The following is a 21,476-nucleotide window of genomic DNA, read 5'->3' on the forward strand; positions in this document are numbered from 1 at the left end:
GCCATCTACAGAGGGGGCTGTATGGCGCTATCTACAGGGGGGCTGTATGGCGCTATCTACAGGGGGATGTATGGTGCTATCTACAGGGGGGACACTGTATGGCGTTATCTACAGGGGGGACACTGTATGGCATTATCTACAGGGGGACACTGTATGGCGTTATCTACAGGGGGGACACTGTATGGCGTTATCTACAGGGGGGACACTGTATGGCGCTATCTACAGAGGGGGCTGTATGGCGCTATCTACAGGGGGGCTGTATGGCGTTATCTACAGGGGGGCTGTATGGCGTTATCTACAGGGGGGACTGTATGGCGTTATCTACGGGGGGGATGTATGGCGTTATCTACAGGGGGGCTGTATGGCGCTATCTACAGAGGGGGGCTGTATGGCGCTATCTACAGAGGGGGCTGTATGGCCCTATCTACAGAGGGGGCTGTATGGCTTTCCCTACAGGGGGGGCTGTATGGTGTTCCATACAGGGGGGGGGTTGTATGGCGTTCCCTACAGGAGGGGCTGTATGGCGCTATCTACAGGGGGGCTGTATGGCGCTATCTACAGAGGGGGCTGTATGGCGCTATCTACAGAGGGGGCTGTATGGTGCTATCTACAGAGTGGTCTGTATGGCGTTATCTACAGGGGGGCTGTATGGCGCTATCTACAGGGGGCTGTATGGCGCTATCTACAGAGGGGGCTGTATGGCGCTATCTACAGGGGTCTGTATGGCGCTATCTACAGAGGGGGCTGTATGGCACTATCTACAGAGGGGGCTGTATGGCGCTATCAACAGAGGGGGCTGTATGGCGTTATCTACAGGGGGGTATGTATGGCGCTATCTACAGGGGGATGTATGGCGCGATCTACAGGGGGGATGTATGGCGTTATCTACAGGGGGGCTGTGTGGCGTTATCTACAGGGAGGTCTGTATGGCGTTATCTACAGGGGGGATGTATGGCGCTATCTACAGAGGGGGCTGTATGACGCTATCTACAGGGAGGTCTGTATGACGCTATCTACAGGGGGGCTGTATGGCACCATCTACAGGGGGATGTATGGCGCTATCTACAGGGGGATGTATGGCGCTATCTACAGGGGGCTGTATGGTGTTATCTACAGGGGGACACTGTATGGCGTTATCTAAAGGGGGGACATTGTATGGCGTTATCTACAGAGGGGGCTGTATGGCGTTATCTACAGGGGGGACTGTATGGCGTTCCCTACAGGGGGGGCTGTATGGTGTTCCATACAGGGGGGCTGTATGGCGTTCCCTACAGGAGGGGCTGTATGGCTCTATCTACAGTGGGGGCTGTATGGCATTATCTACAGGGGAAACTGTATGGCGTTATCTACAGGGGGAACTGTATGGCGCTATCTACAGGGGGAACTGTATGGCGCTATCTACAGAGGGGACTGTATGGTGTTATCTACAGGAGGAACTGTATGGCATTATCTACAGAGGGGGCTGTATGGCGCTAACGCCATACAGCCCCCACTGTAGAGAACGCCATACAGCCCCTCCCCTGTAGGGAACGCCATACAGCCCCCCTGTAGGGAATGCCATACAGACCCCCCCTGTAGGGAATGCCATACAGACCCCCTGTAGGGAGTGCCATACAGCCCCCCCTGTAGGGAGTGCCATACAGCCCCCCCCTGTAGGGAACGCCATACATCCCCCCCTGTAGGGAACGCCATACAGCGTCCCCAAACCCCCAAAAAATGCGACTTACAGTGTGTCCTACAAAAGACATGTATCCCCTATCCACAGGATAGGGGATACATGTGTGATCGCTGGCAGCGATAAGGAGAACGGGGGACCGAAAGTCCCCCGAAGTTCTCCATGACTAACCTCTGACTTCCGGCGTCTGCGCAGCTCAATAAAAATGAAAGGAGTGCTGGTCACGCATGCGCACAAGCGCGACCGGCGCTCCATTCATTTCTACGGAGCTGCCGACACAGACCCCGGAAGTCCGAGGTTTGTGATGGAGAACTTCAGGGGACTTTCAGTCCCCCGTTCTCCCTATCAATGCCAGAGATCACACATGTATCCCCTATCCTGTGGATAGGGGATACATGTCTTTTGTTTAATGGCAGAGCGGAGAGATACCTCCCTGCTCTGCCATAGTGTTCAGTGGCGTCGCGCTGTAGCAGCCAGAGCGGCTGCTAGCGGAGCCTCCGGCCATGGTGGGGGCCTGTGCCGGCGGGCGACACGGGCCCCCTCATGCCGCGGGCCCCGTAGCAGTCACTACAGCTGCTACGGCAGTAGTTACGCCACTGGTGTCACAGCTATAGAGGCATTATACTGTGTCACAGCTATGGGGGCATTATACTGTGTAGCAGCTATGGAGGCATTATACTGTGTCGCAGCTATGGGGGCATTATACTGTGTCACAGCTATGGGGGCATTATACTGTGTCACAGCTATAGAGGCATTATACTGTATAGGACAGCTATGGGGCATTATACTGTGCAGTGGCGTAACTACCGCCGTAGCGACTGCTACGGGGACCGCGGCATGAGGGGGCCCGTGTCGCCCGCCGGCACGGGCCCCCACCATGGCCGCAGGCTCCGCTAGCAGCCGCTATGGCTGCTACAGCGGGACGCCACTGAACACTACGACAGAGCAGGGAGGTGTCTCCCCGCTCTGCCATTAAACAAAAGACATGTATCCCCTATCCACAGAATATCCACAGGACAGGGGATACATGTTTGATCGCTGGCAGCGATAGGGAGAACGGGGGACTGAAAGTCCCCTGAAGTTCTCCATCACAAACCTCGGACTTCCGGGGTCTGTGTCGGCAGCTCCGTAGAAATGAATGGAGCGCCGGTCGCGCTTGTGCGCATGCGTGACCAGCACTCCTTTCATTTTTATTGAGCTGCCGACACAGATGCCGGAAGTCAGAGGTGAGTGATGGAGAACTTCAGGGGACTTTCAGTCCCCCGTTCTCCCTATCGCTGCCAGCGATCACACATGTATCCCCTATCCTGTGGATAGGGGATGCATGTTATTTGTAGGACACACTATAGGTCGCATTTTGGGGTGGGGGGCGCTGTATGGCGTTCCCTGCAGGGGGGGGGCTGTATGGCGTTCCCTGCAGGGGGGGGGGCTGTATGGTGTTCCCTGCAGGGGGTGTAAAGGATCTGCCAGGCACAGCTTCGGGGTTAACGAAGCTGTGCCTGGCACCTGCTTCTATGTCTGTGAGACTGACTCCATCTTCCACCACTCAGGGTGGCAGGCTTAGGAGTGGGAGAACCTATCACAGCCTGGCCAGACGGAGCTAGCTCCCGCCCTCTGTCTATTTATACCTGCCTTTCCTGTTCCTCCTTTGCTTGTGTTTCTTCTCGTTTGGTTTCCTGGCCCTGTTGCAGCTTCTTGTACCATTGTCCTTGCTTCATATTGACCCCGGCTTGCTGACTACTCTCCTGCTCTGCGTTTGGTACCTCGTACACTCCTGGTTTGACTCGGCTTGTTTACTACTCTTCTGCTCTGCGTTTGGCACCTCGTACTCTCCTGGTTTGACTCGTCTTGTTCACTTCTCTTGTTACTCACGGTGTTGCCATGGGCACTGCCCCTTTCTCCCCCTAGCTCTGTGTACCCTTGTCTGTTTGTCTGTCTCCCCACCCCCGTCATTACTTAATCACAAGCCCATACCTAGTCTACCCTGGTCCCTGACACCACTATGGACACCCTTGAGACCCTGGCTCAGCAAATGCAGGGTCTCTCCCTACAGGTCCAGGCCCTGGCTCAGAGGGTCAACCAGCCTGATGCTACCATGGTAGTCCCCCTCACCTCACCTCTTGAACCTCACCGCAAGTTGCCCGACCGGTTCTCAGGGGACCGGAAGACTTTTCTCTTCTTTCGGGAGAGTTGTAGGCTCTATTTTCGTTTAAAGCCCCACTCCTCAGGTTCTGAGAGCCAGCGGGTGGGTATAATTATGTCCCGGCTCCAGGAAGGGCCCCAAGAATGGGCCTTCTCCTTGGCTCCTGACGCCCCTGAACTTTCGTCCGTTGATCTTTTCTTTTCTGCTCTCGGACTCATCTATGACGAGACTGACAAGACTGCTTTTGCCGAGAGTCAGCTGGTGACCTTACGCCAGGGTAAGAGACCTGTTGAGGAGTATTGCTCTGACTTTAGGAAGTGGTGCGTAGCTTCTCGGTGGAATGACCCTGCCTTAAGGTGCCAGTTTAGGTTGGGTCTGTCGAACGCTCTGAAAGATCTGCTAGTTAGTTATCCCTCTTCTGACTCCCTAGACCAGGTTATGGCTTTAGCGGTACGACTCGACCGACGTCTCAGGGAACGACGACTTGAACGTCTTGATGTTTTCTCCTTTGACTCCCACATGATGCCTCCCGAGGTTCCGTTGCTTCGTTCCTCCCCGGAAGACTCGGAGGTACCTATGCAACTCGGGGCCTCCGTGTCCCCCCAACAACGTAGAGATTTCCGCAGAAAGAATGGTCTCTGCTTCTACTGTGGGGATGACAAGCATCAAGTGAACAACTGTCCTAAGCGTAAGAATGCAGCCGGAGAACTTCCGCGCCCAAGTGATCATCGGGGAGGTCACTTGGGCGCACAGGTATTTCCCGTAAATATGAAACGTAATAAAATCTTGCTTCCCTTTCAGGTCTCTTTTGGTGGTAGGTCTGCTACCGGCAGTGCCTTCGTGGATTCAGGGTCTTCTGCTAATATCATGTCTGTGGAATTTGCTATGTCTCTAGCTATGCCTTTGATTGATTTGCCTTAACCTGTCCCGGTAGTGGGTATCGATTCCACTCCTCTTGCTAATGGTTATTTTACACAGCATACCCCTGTTTTTGAACTCCTTGTTGGCTCCATGCATTTGGAGCAGTGCTCTGTACTGTTAATGCAGGGATTATCGTCCGATTTGGTTTTAGGCCTTCCCTGGTTGCAGTTGCATAATCCCACGTTTGACTGGAATTCTGGGGACCTTACCAAGTGGGGTAATGAATGCTTGATGTCATGTTTTTCTGTTAATTCTATTTCTCCCCCTGAGGTGGTGAACACGCTACCTGAGTTTGTTCAGGACTTCGCCGATGTTTTCTCTAAGGAGGCCTCCGAAGTGTTACCTCCTCATAGAGAATATGATTGCGCAATCAATTTGGTACCAGGAGCTAAGCTCCCTAAGGGTAGGATATTTAATCTCTCTTGTCCCGAACATGAAGCCATGAGAGAGTATATCCAGGAATGCCTGGCCAAGGGTTACATTCGCCCCTCTACTTCTCCGGTAGGTGCTGGCTTCTTCTTCGTAGGGAATAAGGATGGTGGTCTTAGGCCATGCATTGACTACCTAAGCTTGAATAAGGTCACTGTAAGGAACCAGTATCCCCTTCCTCTGATTCCTGATCTCTTTAAATCAGGTTCAGGGGGCCCAATGGTTCTCTAAGTTTGATCTACGGGGGGGAGTATAACCTTATCCGCATCAAAGAGGGGGATGAGTGGAAGACTGCGTTTAACACGCCCGAAGGTCATATCGAATACCTCGTCATGCCCTTTGGGTTGTGTAATGCTCCCGCGGTCTTCCAGAATTTCATAAATGAGATTTTAAGAGACTACCTGGGGTTATGTCTTGTAGTGTACCTTGATGACATACTTGTGTTTTCCAAGGACTGGTCCTCCCACATTGAGCATGTCAGGAAGGTGCTCCAGGTCCTTCGAGAAAACAATCTGTTTGCAAAGACCGAAAAATGTGTGTTTAGGGTACAGGAGATACCATTTTTGGGCCAAATCCTCACTCCTCATGAATTCCGCATGGACCCCGCCAAGTTCCAGGCTGTGGCGGAATGGGTCCAACCTGCCTCCCTGAAGGCGTTACAGTGCTTCCTGGGGTTCGCTAATTATTACAGGAGGTTTATTGCTAACTTCTCGGTCATCGCTAAGCCTCTTACGGATCTCACTCGCAAAGGTGCTGATCTCCTCCGCTGGCCTCCTGAGGCTGTCCAGGCCTTTGAGGTCCTTAAGAAGTGCTTTATCTCGGCTCCGGTGCTGGTTCAGCCCAACCAAATGGAGCCATTTATCGTGGAGTTTGACGCATCCGAGGTGGGAGTGGGGGCTGTCTTGTCCCAGGGTACCAGGTCCCTCACCCATCTCCGTCTCTGTGCCTACTTCTCCAGGAAGTTTTCACCCACTGAGAGTAACTATGATATTGGCAACCGCGAACTCTTAGCCATTAAATGGGCATTTGAAGAGTGGCGCCACTTCATGGAGGGGGCTAGGCACCAGGTAACGGTCCTTACCGACCACAAGAATCTGGTTTTCCTAGAATCTGCCCGGATGCTAAACCCGAGACAAGCTCGTTGGGCGTTATTTTTTACCAGATTCAACCTTGTGGTTACCTATAGGGCTGGGTCTAAAACTGTTAAGGCTGATGCACTGTCATGTAGCTTCATGGCCAGCCCTCCTTTGGAGGAAGATCCTGCTTGTATTTTGCCTCCAGGTATAATCATTTCCGATATTGATTCTGATTTAGTCTCTGAAATTGCGGCTGATCAAGGTTCAGCTCCCGGGAGCCTTCCTGAGAACAAGCTGTTTGTTCCCCTGCAATTCCGGTTAAGGGTACTTAGGGAAAATCATGACTCTGCACTTTCTGGGCATCCAGGCATCCTGGGTACCAAGCACCTCATTGCCAGAAACTATTGGTGGCCTGGGTTGCCTAAAGACGTTAAGGCCTACGTCGCCGCTTGTGAAGTTTGTGCTAGGTCCAAGACTCCCAGGTCCCGACCAGCGGGCTTACTATGTTCTTTGCCCATTCCCCAGAGACCTTGGACCCATATCTCCATGGATTTTATCACCGATTTGCCTCCATCTCAAGGCAAGTCGGTGGTGTGGGTTGTAGTAGACCGCTTCAGTAAGATGTGCCACTTTGTGCCCCTCAAAAAACTACCCAATGCTAAGACGTTAGCTACCTTGTTTGTCAAACACATCCTGCGTCTCCATGGGGTCCCTGTCAATATTGTTGCTGATAGAGGGGTACAATTTGTTTCATTGTTTTGGAGAGCCTTCTGTAAAAAGTTGGAGATTGATCTGTCCTTCTCCTCTGCCTTCCGTCCTGAAACTAATGGACAAACTGAGAGGACTAATCAGTCTCTAGAACAATATTTAAGGTGTTCCCCTCGCCAAATTTTCCCTTAATAACCGGGTCAGTAACTCGTCAGGGGTCTCCCCCTTTTTCTGTAATTTTGGGTTTAATCCACGGTTCTCTTCCGTTTCACCTGGTAGTTCCAACAATCCCGAGGTAGAGGTCGTTCATTGAGAACTGTGAAAAGTCTGGGCTCATGTTCAGAAGAACCTAGAGGCGTCCCAGAGCATACAAAAAACTCAGGCAGATAGAAAACGTTCTGCTAACCCCTTGTTTATGGTCGGGGATCTGGTGTGGCTATCGTCTAAAAATTTGCGCCTTAAGGTCCCGTCCAAGAAGTTTGCTCCCCGGTTTATAGGGCCGTACAAGGTCATTGAAGTCCTCAATCCTGTCTCCTTCCGACTGGAGTTGCCCCCATCTTTTCAAGTACACGACGTGTTCCATGCCTCCCTCCTTAAACGCTGCTCCCCGTCCTTGGCTCCCTCGAGGAAACCTCCGGTCCCTGTTCTCACACCTGAGGGGGCAGAATTCGAGGTGGCCAAGATTGTGGACAGCAGGATGGTCCAAGGCTCCCTCCAGTACCTGGTCCATTGGAGAGGATACGGGCCTGAGGAGAGGACTTGGGTACCCGCTCGGGATGTTCACGCTGGGATATTGGTCAGGAGGTTTCACCTTCGTTTCCCCAGTAAACCAGGTCCACTTAGAAAGGGTCCGATGGCCCCTCATAAAAGGGGGGGTACTGTAAAGGATCTGCCAGGCACAGCTTCGGGGTTAACGCCCATAGATAATCAGTGTGCACCTGCTTCTATGTCTGTGAGACTGACTTCATCTTCCACCACTCAGGGTGGCAGGCTTAGGAGTGGAAGAACCTATCACAGCCTGGCCAGACGGAGTTAGCTCCTGCCCTCTGTCTATTTATACCTGCCTTTCCTGTTCCTCCTTTGCTTGTGATTCTTCTCGTTTGGTTTCCTGGCCCTGCTGCAGCTTCTTGTACCATTGTCCTTGCTTCATATTGACCCCGGCTTGCTGACTACTCTCCTGCTCTGCGTTTGGTACCTCGTACACTCCTGGTTTGACTCGGCTTGTTTACTACTCTTCTGCTCTGCGTTTGGCACCTCGTACTCTCCTGGTTTGACTCGGCTTGTTCACTTCTCTTGTTGCTCACGGTGTTGCCGTGGGCACTGCCCCTTTCTCCCCCTAGCTCTGTGTACCCTTGTCTGTTTGTCTGTCTCCCCATCCTCCGTCATTACAGGGGGGGGGGGCTGTATGGCGTTCCCTGCAGGGGGGGCGCTGTATAGCGTACCCAGCAGGGGGGGCGCTGTATGGCGTTCCCTGCATGGGGGGGGCTGTATAGCGTTCCCTGCAGGGGGGGGCTGTATGGCGTTCCCTGCAGGGGGGCGCTGTATGGCGTTCCCTGCAGGGGGGGCGCTGTATGGCGTTCCCTGCAGGGGGGGCGCTGTATGGCGTTCCCTGCAGGGGGGGCGCTGTATGGCGTTCCCTGCAGGGGGGGCTGTATGGCGTTCCCTACAGGGGGGGGGCTGTATGGCGTTCCCTACAGGGGGGGGCTGTATGGCGTTCCCTACAGGGGGGCTGTATGGCGTTCTCTACAGTGGGGGCTGTATGGCTTTAGCAACAACGCCATACAGTCCCCCTGTAGATAACGCCATACAGTCCCCCCTGTAGATAACGCCACACAGTCCCCCCTGTAGATAACGCCATACAGTCCCCCCTGTAGATAATGCCACACAGTCCCCCCTATAGATAACGCCACACAGTCCCCCTGTAGAGAACGCCACACAGTCCCCCTCTGTAGATAACGCCATACAGTCCCCCCTGTAGATAACGCCATACAGTCCCCCTCTGTAGATTACGCCATACAGTCTACAGGGGGGGCTGTATGGCGTTATCTACAGGGGGGGCTGTATGGCGTTATCTACAGGGGGGGCGCTGTATGGCGTTATCTACAGGGGGGGCTGTAAAAAAGGCACTATCTACAAGGGGAGGGGGGTTGTGTGACACCCAGGGGAGGGGGGGCCCCAGTCAAAAGTTTGCTATGGGGCCCAGTCTTTCCTAGTTACGCCCCTGATACTGTGTCACAGCTATGGAGGCATTATACTGTGTCACAGCTATAGAGGCATTATACTGTGTCACAGCTATAGAGGCATTATACTGTGTCACAGCTATGGGGCATTATACTGTGTCGCAGCTATGGGGGCATTATACCGTGTAGGGTCAGCTAAGGGGAAAATTATACTGTGTAGAGGCAGCTGTGAAGGGCATTATACTGTGGGGGCAGCTATGGGTGGCAATATACTGTGGGGGCAACTATGGGGGACATTATACTGAGCAATTACAAGAGCTGCAGGTCCAAGGGGGGAGACGCTGTGTAGCACTATATACAAGGGGGGATTGTTGTATAGCACTATATAGAAGGGAGCGCTGTGTATCACTATATCTAAGGGGGATTGCTGTGTAGCACTATATAAAAGTGGGGGAGGGCTATGTGACTCTATTTACAAAGGGGAGGACTGTGTAGCGCTATTTACAGGGGGCTGTGTGTGGTGCTATCTACAGTGTTTGACACAATTATATTCAGGGGCGCAGTCTATGGTACTATAATATTTAGGGGCACAGTGTTTGTACTATTTTATTCAGGGGAGCAGTGTTTGGTGCTATTATATTTAGGGGCACAGTGTGTGGCACCATGATAATATTATCTTTGTTTATAGGTGTGGAAATGTTGGAAAAGTGAGGAACCAAAGACATCTGAGTGGCAAATTCTTCAGAAATGGGTCATGGCCAGGAAAAGTCGTCATGAAGTCTAGACTGGATGGAGAAGAAAAGAGGAAAAAAACTACGTCGTCACCTGTGAGTCACTAGATTTATAGACAATCTGTCATCTCTACTTACATGTTTATTATAGGAAATCCTTGTATTTCACAAAGTCTTTGTGCAGTCCAGGACTGATAGACAAATAAGTGTTACTATTCCCCTTGTCAGGAGAATGTGTCCTTACACGGTGCGATACTGTCAGCGATGGTTGGAGACTGTCAGTATGTGGGGACACAGCCTTTTGACAAGGGGAGTAGTAACACCCATTTGTTAATGTCTGGACAAAAAGGAAGTGTTAACAATAGTTACAGGGCGGCGGTGGAGAAGGGGGCCCAAGTTTGGATAACAGCCCAGGGCCTTTGGTCTACTTAATCCGCCCCTGGTGCTGTCCGCTCCATCTGTTTATATAGCTGATCTTCCATCTCCTCAGTTATATTCAGGGGGTCTATAGATTACACCAAAAGTAATTTTTTCAGTGTTTGCCTCTTTTTGCAATTCCACCCACAACGTTTCAACCTCCTCACAATCTTCACCCACTATTGTCTCTTTCACACTCACCTTCTTATCACTTCTCACATACAGACATACACCACAGCCTTTCCTATTTGTCCTGTCTTTCCGAAATAGTGTAGAACCCTGTAGATTTACACCCCAGTCATGTCAAGAGTCCAGCCATGTTTCAGCAACACCAACTATATCAATAGTATAGATCTAGTACCAAGGCCTCAAGCTCTACCATTTTGCTTGCTAGATTTCTGCCATTTGTGAACATACACTTTAACTTGCATTTCAATTTGTGACGTTTGGTATCAGAAATGTGATTAATTGACATTATGTCTGCATTTTTATTTTCATTGCTGTTTTGTAACAAAAGGATCTCCTTATCCTGTTGTCTAGTCTCCTCCCCCCACCAATATAGTCTGACCCCTCTCTAACCTGACTACCCATTTATTTGCTACATTGACCACCCTCATCAGCCCTAGTTTAAATACTCCGCCACCCCAGCTAGAATTCTCTCCCCCAACACAGCGGACCCCTTCCATTTAGGTGCAAATCATCTGCAGAATACAGTTTGTACCCAAATGAAAAGTCAGCCCAGTGCTCTAGGAAAGCAAAGCCTCCTCCTCTACACCAAGACTCAAGTCATGCATTTAACTCCCTGAGCTCCGGCTGTCTTTCCTGTGATGCACATGGCACAGTCAGTATTCCTGAGAATACCACCTTGGAGGTCCTTCCCTTCAGCTTGTAGCCTAGCTCTTTAAAATTATTCTTAAGGCTCCTCCACCTACCATGTATTCTGTCATTGGTTCCCACATGGACCACGACAGCTGGATCATCACCAGCCCCTCCCAGTAGTTTATCCACCCGTTCCACCACATGCCGACCCCTGGCACCAGGGAGACAGCAAACCATTCGGTTGAGGCGGTCTTGGCGACAAATTATTCTATCCTTCTTCCTAATTATAGAATCCCCTACGACTACCAATTGTCTTGCCTTACCTGCGTTACGATCCCCCGACTACTAGCTGGGCTGTTCTCCCGGCTGTTGGGAGATCAGTATTCACTAGGGCTGCCGTTTCTGAGACGGACACCCTCGCATCATCACCCAAATTGGCAATTTTGCTTGGAATAACATTAACCCAGCTACTTGCCTGGTCCTGCTGATCCATGTCTTCACCCTCCAGATCTATCCCACTAACTGCTTGCTCAGTGAGCAGCATGCTCTGCTCAAGATTGTCTATCGCCCTCAGTGTTGCATTTTGCTCCTCTAGATTGCGAGCTTCCAGGTGAACAACATGCTCACATCTGCCACAAAGGCAGGGCCGTCCTCAGGAATTTCTGGGCCCCATACAGTCAAGATGTCTGGGCCCCCCCCCCTCCATTACCAGGGATGGGCAACGGAAAGTGTGGCACTCACGTTTGTACGTTATACACATTAACTGATTTTGGTGCTGATGTCAATTACAGTGAAGGAAACCATGGAGCAGTCAGTGGCCGGTTAATGCTCTGGATTTTGATCTATTTAGCCAAAATGTATCTGGCTGTATTGCATACAGTGGGATACGTCGCCCGGGGAATGACCCAGGGGAAACTACTGAAGTCACTGTCCATGAACAGGGCTGGAGCCTCCTACTAGCGCTCTGCCCAGGGACTATGGCGCTATCCCTGATGTACATATACGTAAAGTGACGTTCGAAGGTTTGCAAAGCCTGAGTACACGGCCGGAGCGTCGGCAACGCTCTGTCCAGGGATTCCGGCCCTGGAGAATCCCCCAACGTCACCTCACTGTAGCGTCCATGGCCGCGGGCCGTCTGGTTTACTCACCTCCCGACGCCCGCAGCCATGGATCCGTGTGCGCTGGTCCCCGTCTCCTTCCTAGAAGACGCCAGCGCTCACTTCCGCTCCAGTCTGCTGGGTCCCGTAGGGTGCGCGCGCACGCTCGTGCCCGCTCTTAGGCTGGGTTCAGACGAGCATGTTACGTCCGTAAAGGACGGAACGTATTTCGGCCGCAAGTCTCGGACCGAATACACTGCAGGGAGCCGGGCTCCTAGAATCATAGTTATGTACGATGCTAGGAGTCCCTGCCTCCCCATGGAACTACTGTCCCATACTGAAAACATGATTACAGTACGGGACAGTTGTCCTGCAGCGAGGCAGGGACTCCTAGCGTCGTACATAACTATGATGCTAGGAGCCTGGCTCCCTGCAGTGTGTTCGGTCCAGGACTTGCGGCTGAAATACGTTCCGTCATTTACGGACGTAACATGCTCGTGTGAACCCAGCCTTCAAGGTCCAGCGCGCGCACAAGAAAACAATCATCATCATCAACTCACATGATTTCCTGGACTATAAGAGGGCCCCTGCCTGTGCATTGTTCGTTTATCCCAAGTCTATCTTGCAAATGGTCCCTTAGTGTTTCCCGTTCCAGTTGTTACCCGTGCCCTGTTGCGTGTTCCTGTATCCCGTGCTGTGTTCTTGTTCCTGTGCTTACTAGTGTTGGAGTCGTGTCTGCTGCACCTGCTGTCATTTGCCACGTCCTGTGTCATCTGCCACGTCCAGTATCATCTTCTATGTCCGGAGTGATTTGCCACGTCTGGCGCAACCTGCGGCACCTGCTGTCATCTGCCACGTCTGGCGTTACCTGCTGCACCCACCTCCATCCGTGCCAGAGCTGCGGCCACTGTCTGGACTACCCAGGTACCCTAGTGCGGGAATTTGTATTTCTAGGGTGCTCTGTTGTTTAGTCAGCTGCCTCCCCACTACAGCGGTGCAGCGTAGTGGGTCCACATACCCACCATCCGTGGCATTTACATATATGGACAGTGATGTCAGGAGCTTTCCAAGGGCCAAAGACTACGGGTAGAGCACTTGTGATGCTTTGCCTGGGGACTCCGGAATAGCAAAGTCTACTACGCTGTTCCATCCTTCAAAAATAAGGTATACCGACGTCTACCAGCCTGAAGTAGGCTAAAAGGACGTAAGGGAGCCCTGTGAATTATCTTCTACGTTGTTTATAGTGTGCGTTAGGAGATTTCCTGACGTACATGATAAACTTAGGGCAACAACACGATGTAAAGGGGGCCTTAAGGGAGGAGGAAGCGCTTGTGAAGATGTAACGAACACTAATGCTCCGTTCCTATGTTGCCATATAAATTCAATGCGTTTTTACACAGCAAAAATTGGAGGCTTTCCCTTTGATTTCGGACGCAGATGTGCCACAAGCGTGTAGCAGATCCGCACAAGAATAAGGCCCTGTGCAAACAATATACAAAAGCGCCTCCTATTGATTTCAACGGGAGGTGAAGGCGTTTTTTTTCACACGAGCGGAAAAAAACACTTGTGAGAAAGAGAAGCGGCATGCCCTTTCTTCGGGCATTTCCGTCTCTGACCTACCATTGACATCAATGGGAGGCAGAGACAGCCTGAAGAAATTTCGAGGCAGATTTTTCTGCCTGCAAAAAACTGTGAAAGAGGCCTAAGTCCCATTGTCATTCAAAGTTGCTTATCCTCGGCTTTTCCATGTAATATAAGTCGCATGCTACTTATTGCTGTGCTGGATTTCTTTCCATGGTGCTGCCAAAAATACACGTGGAAAATTTTTCGCAGCATATGAACTGGGTTGTGGAAACCTCATATGCATGGGATGCAGAATCATTGGCATGTCATCCGAATCCGTATCAAATCCAACATGTGTGAACGGGGCTTAGGGTGAGTTAAAAAAAACCTGTTAGGCCAAATGCACACGATACCTATTAAGGTATGTTCACACGCAGAGTCAAAAACGTCTCAAATTACAGAGCTGTTTTCAAGAGAAAGCAGCTCCTGATTTTCAGATGTTTTTTGTGCCGCTCGCGATTTTCGTTGCGTTTTTCGCTGCGATTTTTACGGACCTTTTTGGAGCTTTTTTTAATAGAGTCTATGGAAAATGGCTACAAAAACGTCCCAAGAAGTGTCCTGCACTTCTTTTTCGCGGCCGTTTTTTTACGCGTAAAAAAAACGCAGCGAAAACGCTCCGTCGGAACAGAAGGCAGTTTTCACATTGAAATCAATTGGCAGATATTTGGAGGCGTTCTGCTTCCGATTTTTCGGGCGTTTACGGCCCAAAAAATGGCCGAAAATAGGCCGTGTGAACATACCCGTACATGCAAATTTGACGCGGGGATTTTCGTGCAGCAAATTCGCAGTACCAGCAAAGTAAATGAGATCAAGAAATCTCATCTACATGTCACATTTTCTGCACACAAATGGACCTGCGTTGCGTATTTGAAATTATGATACATGTCAATTTATCTTGTGTTTCCGATTGCGAATTGTTTGACTAATTTAAAAAAAGATTAAAAAAAATATGCAGCATAAAACCTGCACCTATTTCCGCATCAAAATGTAAGAACCGTATTTAAAAAACGCACTGTTAGGTATTATTCACACGGACGTGTCTGTTTTGCGTGCGCAAAAAATGCAGCGTTTTGCGCGCGCAAAAGGTCCGTGTGTCATCAGCATATGGTGCGCGGCTGTGTGATTTTCACGCAGCCGGCATCATGATGACACTCTGGTTATATGTTTACAAACAGAAAAGCACGTGGTGCTTTTCTGTTTTCATTCATTTATTTGACTACTGTAGCGCGCATCACGCGCGGCACCCAGAAGTGCTTCCGTGTGCCGTGCGCGATTTGCATGCACCCATTGAATTCAATGGGTGCATGCTGCGCGAAACACTGCCAAATATAGGACATGTCGTGAGTTTTACGCAGCGGACACACGATGCATGAAATTCACTGACAGTCTGAACGGCCCTATTCATTAACTTAGGTCCGTGCGACGCGCGTGAAAATCACGCGCTTAGCACGGACATATAACACGTTCGTGTGAATAAGGCCTTAGGCCCCATGCACATGACCGTATTTTTGTCCACCCTTAAATACTGGCGTAAATACGGGTCCTTGGTCACACGTATTCGACCCGTATTGCACCAGTATTTACGGACCCGTGCCCGTAAATACGGGTCCGGTGTCACCCGTATTCCACAGGCACGTTTTTGGCTGCAAAATTGCACTGCACTAATCGGCAGCCCTTCTCTCTATCAGTGCAGGATAGAGAGAAGGGACAGCCCTTTCCGTAATAAAAGTAAAAGAAATTCATACTTACCCGGCAGTTGTCTTGGTGACGCGTCCCTCTCTTGACATCCAGTCCGACCTCCCTGGATGACGCGGCAGTCCATGTGACCGCTGCAGCAGTGATTGGCTGCAGCGGTCACATGGGCTGTAACGTCATCCCAGGAGTCCGGACTGGAGGAAGAAGCAGGGAGTTCTGGGTAAGTATGAACGTCTTTTTTTTTTTTTTACAGCTTTATCTATATTGTGATCGGCAGTCACTGTCCAGAGTGCTGAAACAGTTACTGCCGATCGTTTAACTCTTTCAGAACCCTGGACAGTGACTATTTACTGACGTCGCCTAGCAACGCTCCCGTAATTACGGGTGCACACATGTAGTCACCCGTAATTACGGGAGCCCCATAGACTTCTATGGGCTGCCCGTGCCGTAATTACAGCCAGAAATAGGACATGTTCTATCTTTTTCAACGGCACGGGCACCTTCCCGTAAGCATACGGGGAGGTACCCGTGGCCAATAGAAGTCTATGGGCCCGTAATTACGGACCGTAATTACGGGAGTTTTTACGGTCATGTGCATGGGGCCTTAGGTGCAGATTTTACCTGCGGAAGTACCTGTGGTTTTGAATCGGATTTTGTGCACTAAATTCCTCAATGTGTTTACAATGTAAAGGGTTAATTTGCTGTAAATCCCTAGCAAATTTGGAAAGGATGAAATACATTACAATTCTGTAACGTAATAGGCATGCAGTTGATTTAACCCCTTCCCTCCCTCCATTTTTCGGATTTTCACTTTTGTTTTTGCTCCCCACTTTCCAAAAGCTATAATTTTTTTATTTTTCCGTCTATATAGACATATGAGGGCTTGTTTTTTGCTGGACAAGTTGTAGTTTTTCCTGGTACCATTTATTGTACCGCATAATGTACTGGGAAGCTGAAAAAAAATAATTTGTTGTGGTAAAATTGGCAAAAAACAGCGATTACACCATTTTTTGGGGGTTTTTGTTTTTACGGCATCCATCAGGCGGTAAAAACTACATATTTACCTTATTCTACAGGTTGATACGATTACGGCGACACCAAATTTATATGTTTTGTTTTATGTTTTACCACTTTAAAAAAAACAAAAAAAAACTATTTGCTAAATTAAAACAATATTTTGTGTCACCGTATTCTGAGCCATAACTTTTTCATTTTTCCATCAATTTAGCGATATATGGGATTAAATTTTGTGCGGCGAGCTGTAGTTTTCCCCGATACCATTTTGGGGTATATGCGAATTTTTGATTACTTTTTTTGGAGCGCTGAGGTGATCAAAAAGCATCAATTTGTTTGTTTTATATATATATATTTTTACGCCATTTACCCAGCGGGTTAAACAACGCTATATTGTGATAGTTCTGACTTTTAAAGACGCGATACTAGTTATGTTAATTATTTTTTTTTTAACATTGATTTAGGGAGAACATGTGAAAAGGTTTTTTTTTTTAACTTTTAATACTTTATTATTTTATGACTTTATTTTTCTTGGAACATAAAAAAAAACTTTATTTAACTGGTTTTTATTTTAACTTTTTTTTTATTAGTCCCCCTAGGGGACTTAAAGCAGAGATCCACTGCAATGATCATCCACTGCATGATATACTGCAATACTAATGTATTGCAGCATATCGTGATTCTGGCAGTCTCCTCCGAAGCCCTGCCGGAGGCAGAGCTTCAAAGGAGTACAAAGATGGCAGACCTGGGGGCTTTCATTAGGCTGCTATAACAACCGTTGGTAACAGCCGATCGTGCTGTGAAGGGGGGGGTGATGGCTTGTTTCAGGGGGCGCACCCCTGATTCTAATACTTTAAATGCTGCGGTTGCGAGTGACCGGGGCATTTAAGGTGTTAAATGGGCGGAATCAAAGTGATCTTTGATTCCGCCCATTGCAGTTTGGTGTTGGCTGCGTAACAGTCGTCACCCGCTGTGTATGGAGCGAGCTCAGCCCGTGAGCCCGCTCTATACTTCCCATACATACCTAACCCTCATCACGTACAGTTACGTGATATTGAGTTAAGGGGTTATAAATCAGCAACACGTCCTAAATTCCATGCAGATTTTTTTTCTGCCGCACGTGCATGGGGTTTTGACAAACCCCATTCACATGAGTTAGGGCTTATTCAGACTAACGTGTTAATCATCTGTGTGAAGGATGTTTTTTTAATGGCCGTCACACGGCTGCATGTATTTCTATGGGGATATTCACATGGTCGTTGCTTTAACGGACCATGTGAAGGGACTGTAAAAAAATAGGACATGTCCTATTTTTGTGCATTTTCACGGATCCCTCAATAGACTCAAGTCTATGAGGGATCTGTGGAAACGGGTCCCGCACGGGTGCAAATTGGCCGTGAAAAACGGCCGTTCTTCACGGCTGATTTCACACACGTTGGTCTGAATATCGCCTTATATTGTAATTTGTAGTGAATTTTCAGTGACCAATCCGCACCAAAAATAAGGAGACAAGTAAGTGGCCTTATTCAGACGTCCATGTTCGGTCTGTGATACACGGACCGTGTATCGGCCATATTTCCTGGACCAACCACAGTTCAGGGAGCCGGGTTTCTAGCATCACAGAAATCTATAATCCTAGGAGTACCTCCCTTCCCGTGGGAATACTGTCCCCGCTCCCGTACTGAAAGCATCATTACAGTATGGGACAATATTACCGCGGAGAGGCAGGGACTCCTAGTAGCATTGATAACTGTGATGCTAAGAGTCCGGCTCCCTGAATTTTGGTCGACCTGGGAAATACGGCCGATACACACTCCATATATACCGGACCAAACACGGCTGTCTGAATAAGGCCTTCGTCTAGTTACACGGTTTGGTCACATCCCATTTTTTTGCCACCATTTTTGCAAAATCGTGGCAAAAACTCGATTTTACCGCATTTTGAGAATATAGCCCAACATCACTGTTTTTTTTCATGTTTTGCATTCGTTATTTTATGCAATATTCGTAATTACGACACAAATCACGCAGTTTTGCCGCAATTTTTATATAATTGCGGCAAAACAACGCCATTTTTGCGGCGATTGCGAAAATCACAGCAAAAAATACGCTAGTAAAACTAGAAAAAAAACAAAACATTTTAAAATACTTTATATATTCTACAAGTGGGGTCAGAAAGAATGTGAAGCAGGATGGAGAGGGGGGACACTCACCAGCCTGCAGGTCCAGTCGGCGGTGTAGAGAAGGAGCTGGCTGGGGGCGGGATCTCCACACGGAGCTTCTGCTTCTCATGCTGTATCTTCCCCTCCAGTTCGTGAAGCAACAGGTCTGGAGGGGGGGCCGCGAGCGTTGTGACGGGGGTGCTGCAAGGGGGGTGCAGCGAGCGTTGCAAGGGGGGACCGCGAGGGGGGCGACAGTCCCAAGGGGGGGGGGGGCGATGACAGCCCGGCGGGCCCCTTTTCTTCAGCCATGTGGCCGGGCCCCTGACGGGCGTACTACTAGTGCTGCCCTGCCAAAAACCGCATCAAAAACGCTTGATTACACTTTTAGTACATACAACATGCTTTTTTACACGTGTGTTTTTAAAAAACGCATTGTGTAAATAAAGAAGTGTCCAGTCAATTCCTTTGCACGTAAAACACGCCAAACATTCCCATAGTCAATGGGAGTCCTAATTATGCGTCAAAAAGTGCACACAAAATGCGTCAAAGAACATGCAAAAAAAGCGTCAAACACTTGATTAAGCTTCCTATTTAGGCTTCGTTCACATCTGCGTTGGGGTCCCGTTCTGACGTTCCATCAGAGGTTTCCGTCAGAACGGGACCCTGAGCAGACACAAACTGACACTGACGGAAACCAGAGGTTTCCGTTTCCATCACCATTGATTTGAATGGTGACGGATTCGGTGCCCATGGTGACGGGCTCGGTGCCAATGGTTTCCATTTGTGTCTGTTTTGCACTGGACCCGTAGTTTTGCCTGAAGCAATAGAGAAGCAATAGCATAGTCGACTACACTATAGCTTCTGGCAATATGACGGGTCCGGTGCACAACAGACACAAACAGAAACCATTGGCACCGAGCCCGTCACCATGGGCACCGTCTCTCTAAATGCGCGCTCTTGAGAACCTGGCCACACACACTTATCAGAAACCAAGCAGAAGCATCTGCACAAGCGCAGCCACCGCTGCAAGACTGCGGCAGTGTCCGTAACTATGGGAAACCAATAATAAACACAGATATGGACCTTGACATGACAACTCCTGAAGTGCGCAGAATAAAAAAAGAAAATTATTTACATACAGTATATTATTAATTTTACATAAGGGACACATTTAAATATTATCTAAGAGATGGGAACACCCCTTTAAAGGGGTTGAAAACCGGTATAATGTGTTTTGATATGTCTCCTTGAAATCTAAACTATTTACATCACATGAATCTCTAAGCGCAGGTTGTCTGGTGACTTAGACTAAGCCCATCAAATAGACCATAGTCATATATAGCTTTCAAATGTCTGTTCTTACAAAATAAAGCAGTACATTGTTGAACGCTTCTTACAACATCTAACACCCTCTGCATCCTTTAACTTGTCCATCGCTGGGTGTCCTCCTTCCATCTCACAGCACAGACGGTGCCTCATTAACATATAAATGCACTTAATTTACATATGGATGTGCACAGGCCTACAGTGCCCTTAGGTACATATGGTGCTAAAAGCGTATACATGAGGCCCTTATAGAAACCTATGGGAATGTTAAACAAAATGTATGCTTTTTCTTAGCACAGTGTTTTTTTATGTTTCTTACCTATAACCTGCAAATCCATTTTATCTTCCATATATCCTGCATTTGTGCTTACATAGCATATATATGTATTTTCATCACTTTTCTTCAGGCCCATTATTTGCAGAGAAGCATTTCCTTTACTTATTTCATTAGGAAATAGTGACGTTCTTCCAGAATATTCTTTGTCTTGGTTCTGCAGTTGGTCCATTGTCCCATAATATGAGTGCACATTTTTTTTGTCACCAGTAGTCCAATGAATGACCTCATTCCCCCCAGGTTTAAAAGAACACGGCAAGGTGACATTTTTGTTTTGTTCACCCAAAAGTGCATCTGTAAAACATGAAAGACAGGAGAATGGCGAATTTTGCTCTATAAAACTCCACCAGTGTGTCAAAAGCTACTTAAGGCCAAATCACACACGCTGTTTTGGTGCTGTTTATAGATTTATTTTTTTAGCTAAACCGACAAGTGGATCCATATGGAAGGAAATGTATAAAGAAAAGATTGATGCATCTCCTTTCTTTTGTATCCACTTCTATGTTTGGCTAAGAAAACGGAGCCAAAAACTGCCCCAAAATCTGCATCAAAACAGCATGTGTGAATCTAACCTAAAGCTTTAATATAATGTTTTAAGATAAAACTGATTAGATGTAGGACACAGTGTTCACTAAATACTCAGATGTACAGTAAAAATATATAACCTGTTATAGACACAGGAGAGGTGCTGATAGGGTTATTAACCCAAAAGGCCTACATATCTTAACATCAAGGGTATGAATCCCTTTAACCCCTTGGCATCGCAGACAGATTTAACCTTCATCACAGAGCCACATTTTTTAAATCTGACATGTCTCACTTTATGTAGTTATAACATTGGAATGCTTTTACTTATCTAAGCGATTCTGAAATTGTTTTCCCATGACATATGGTACTTTATGTTAGTGGTAAAGTTTGGTCGATACATGTATGGTTTATTTGTGAAAGACAACAAAATCTATCAAAAATGTAAAAAAATGTTAATTTTTTAAAATTTGATTTTCCCTGCTTGTAAGACAGATAGGAATACCACTCAAAAAAAAATTACTAATAAACATTTCCCAAATGTCTACTTTATGTTAGCATCATTTTTATGAATATCCTTTTATTTTGTTAAGACGTTAAG

General features: G+C 48.4%; 1 protein-coding gene across 1 annotated transcript in view; it reads right to left on the reverse strand.

Moving 5' to 3' along the window:
- Positions 1-21,476, reverse strand: part of HHLA2 (HHLA2 member of B7 family) — a 122,402-nt gene that overhangs the window by 40,841 nt on the left and 60,085 nt on the right. Inside the window, exon 3 of the mRNA XM_075851120.1 lies at positions 20,336-20,644. Coding sequence (XP_075707235.1) covers positions 20,336-20,644 — 309 coding nt within the window. The remainder of the gene's footprint in view (positions 1-20,335; positions 20,645-21,476) is intronic.

This window comes from Rhinoderma darwinii, chromosome 2 (assembly GCF_050947455.1).
Source record: "Rhinoderma darwinii isolate aRhiDar2 chromosome 2, aRhiDar2.hap1, whole genome shotgun sequence".
Lineage (NCBI taxonomy): Eukaryota > Metazoa > Chordata > Amphibia > Anura > Rhinodermatidae > Rhinoderma > Rhinoderma darwinii.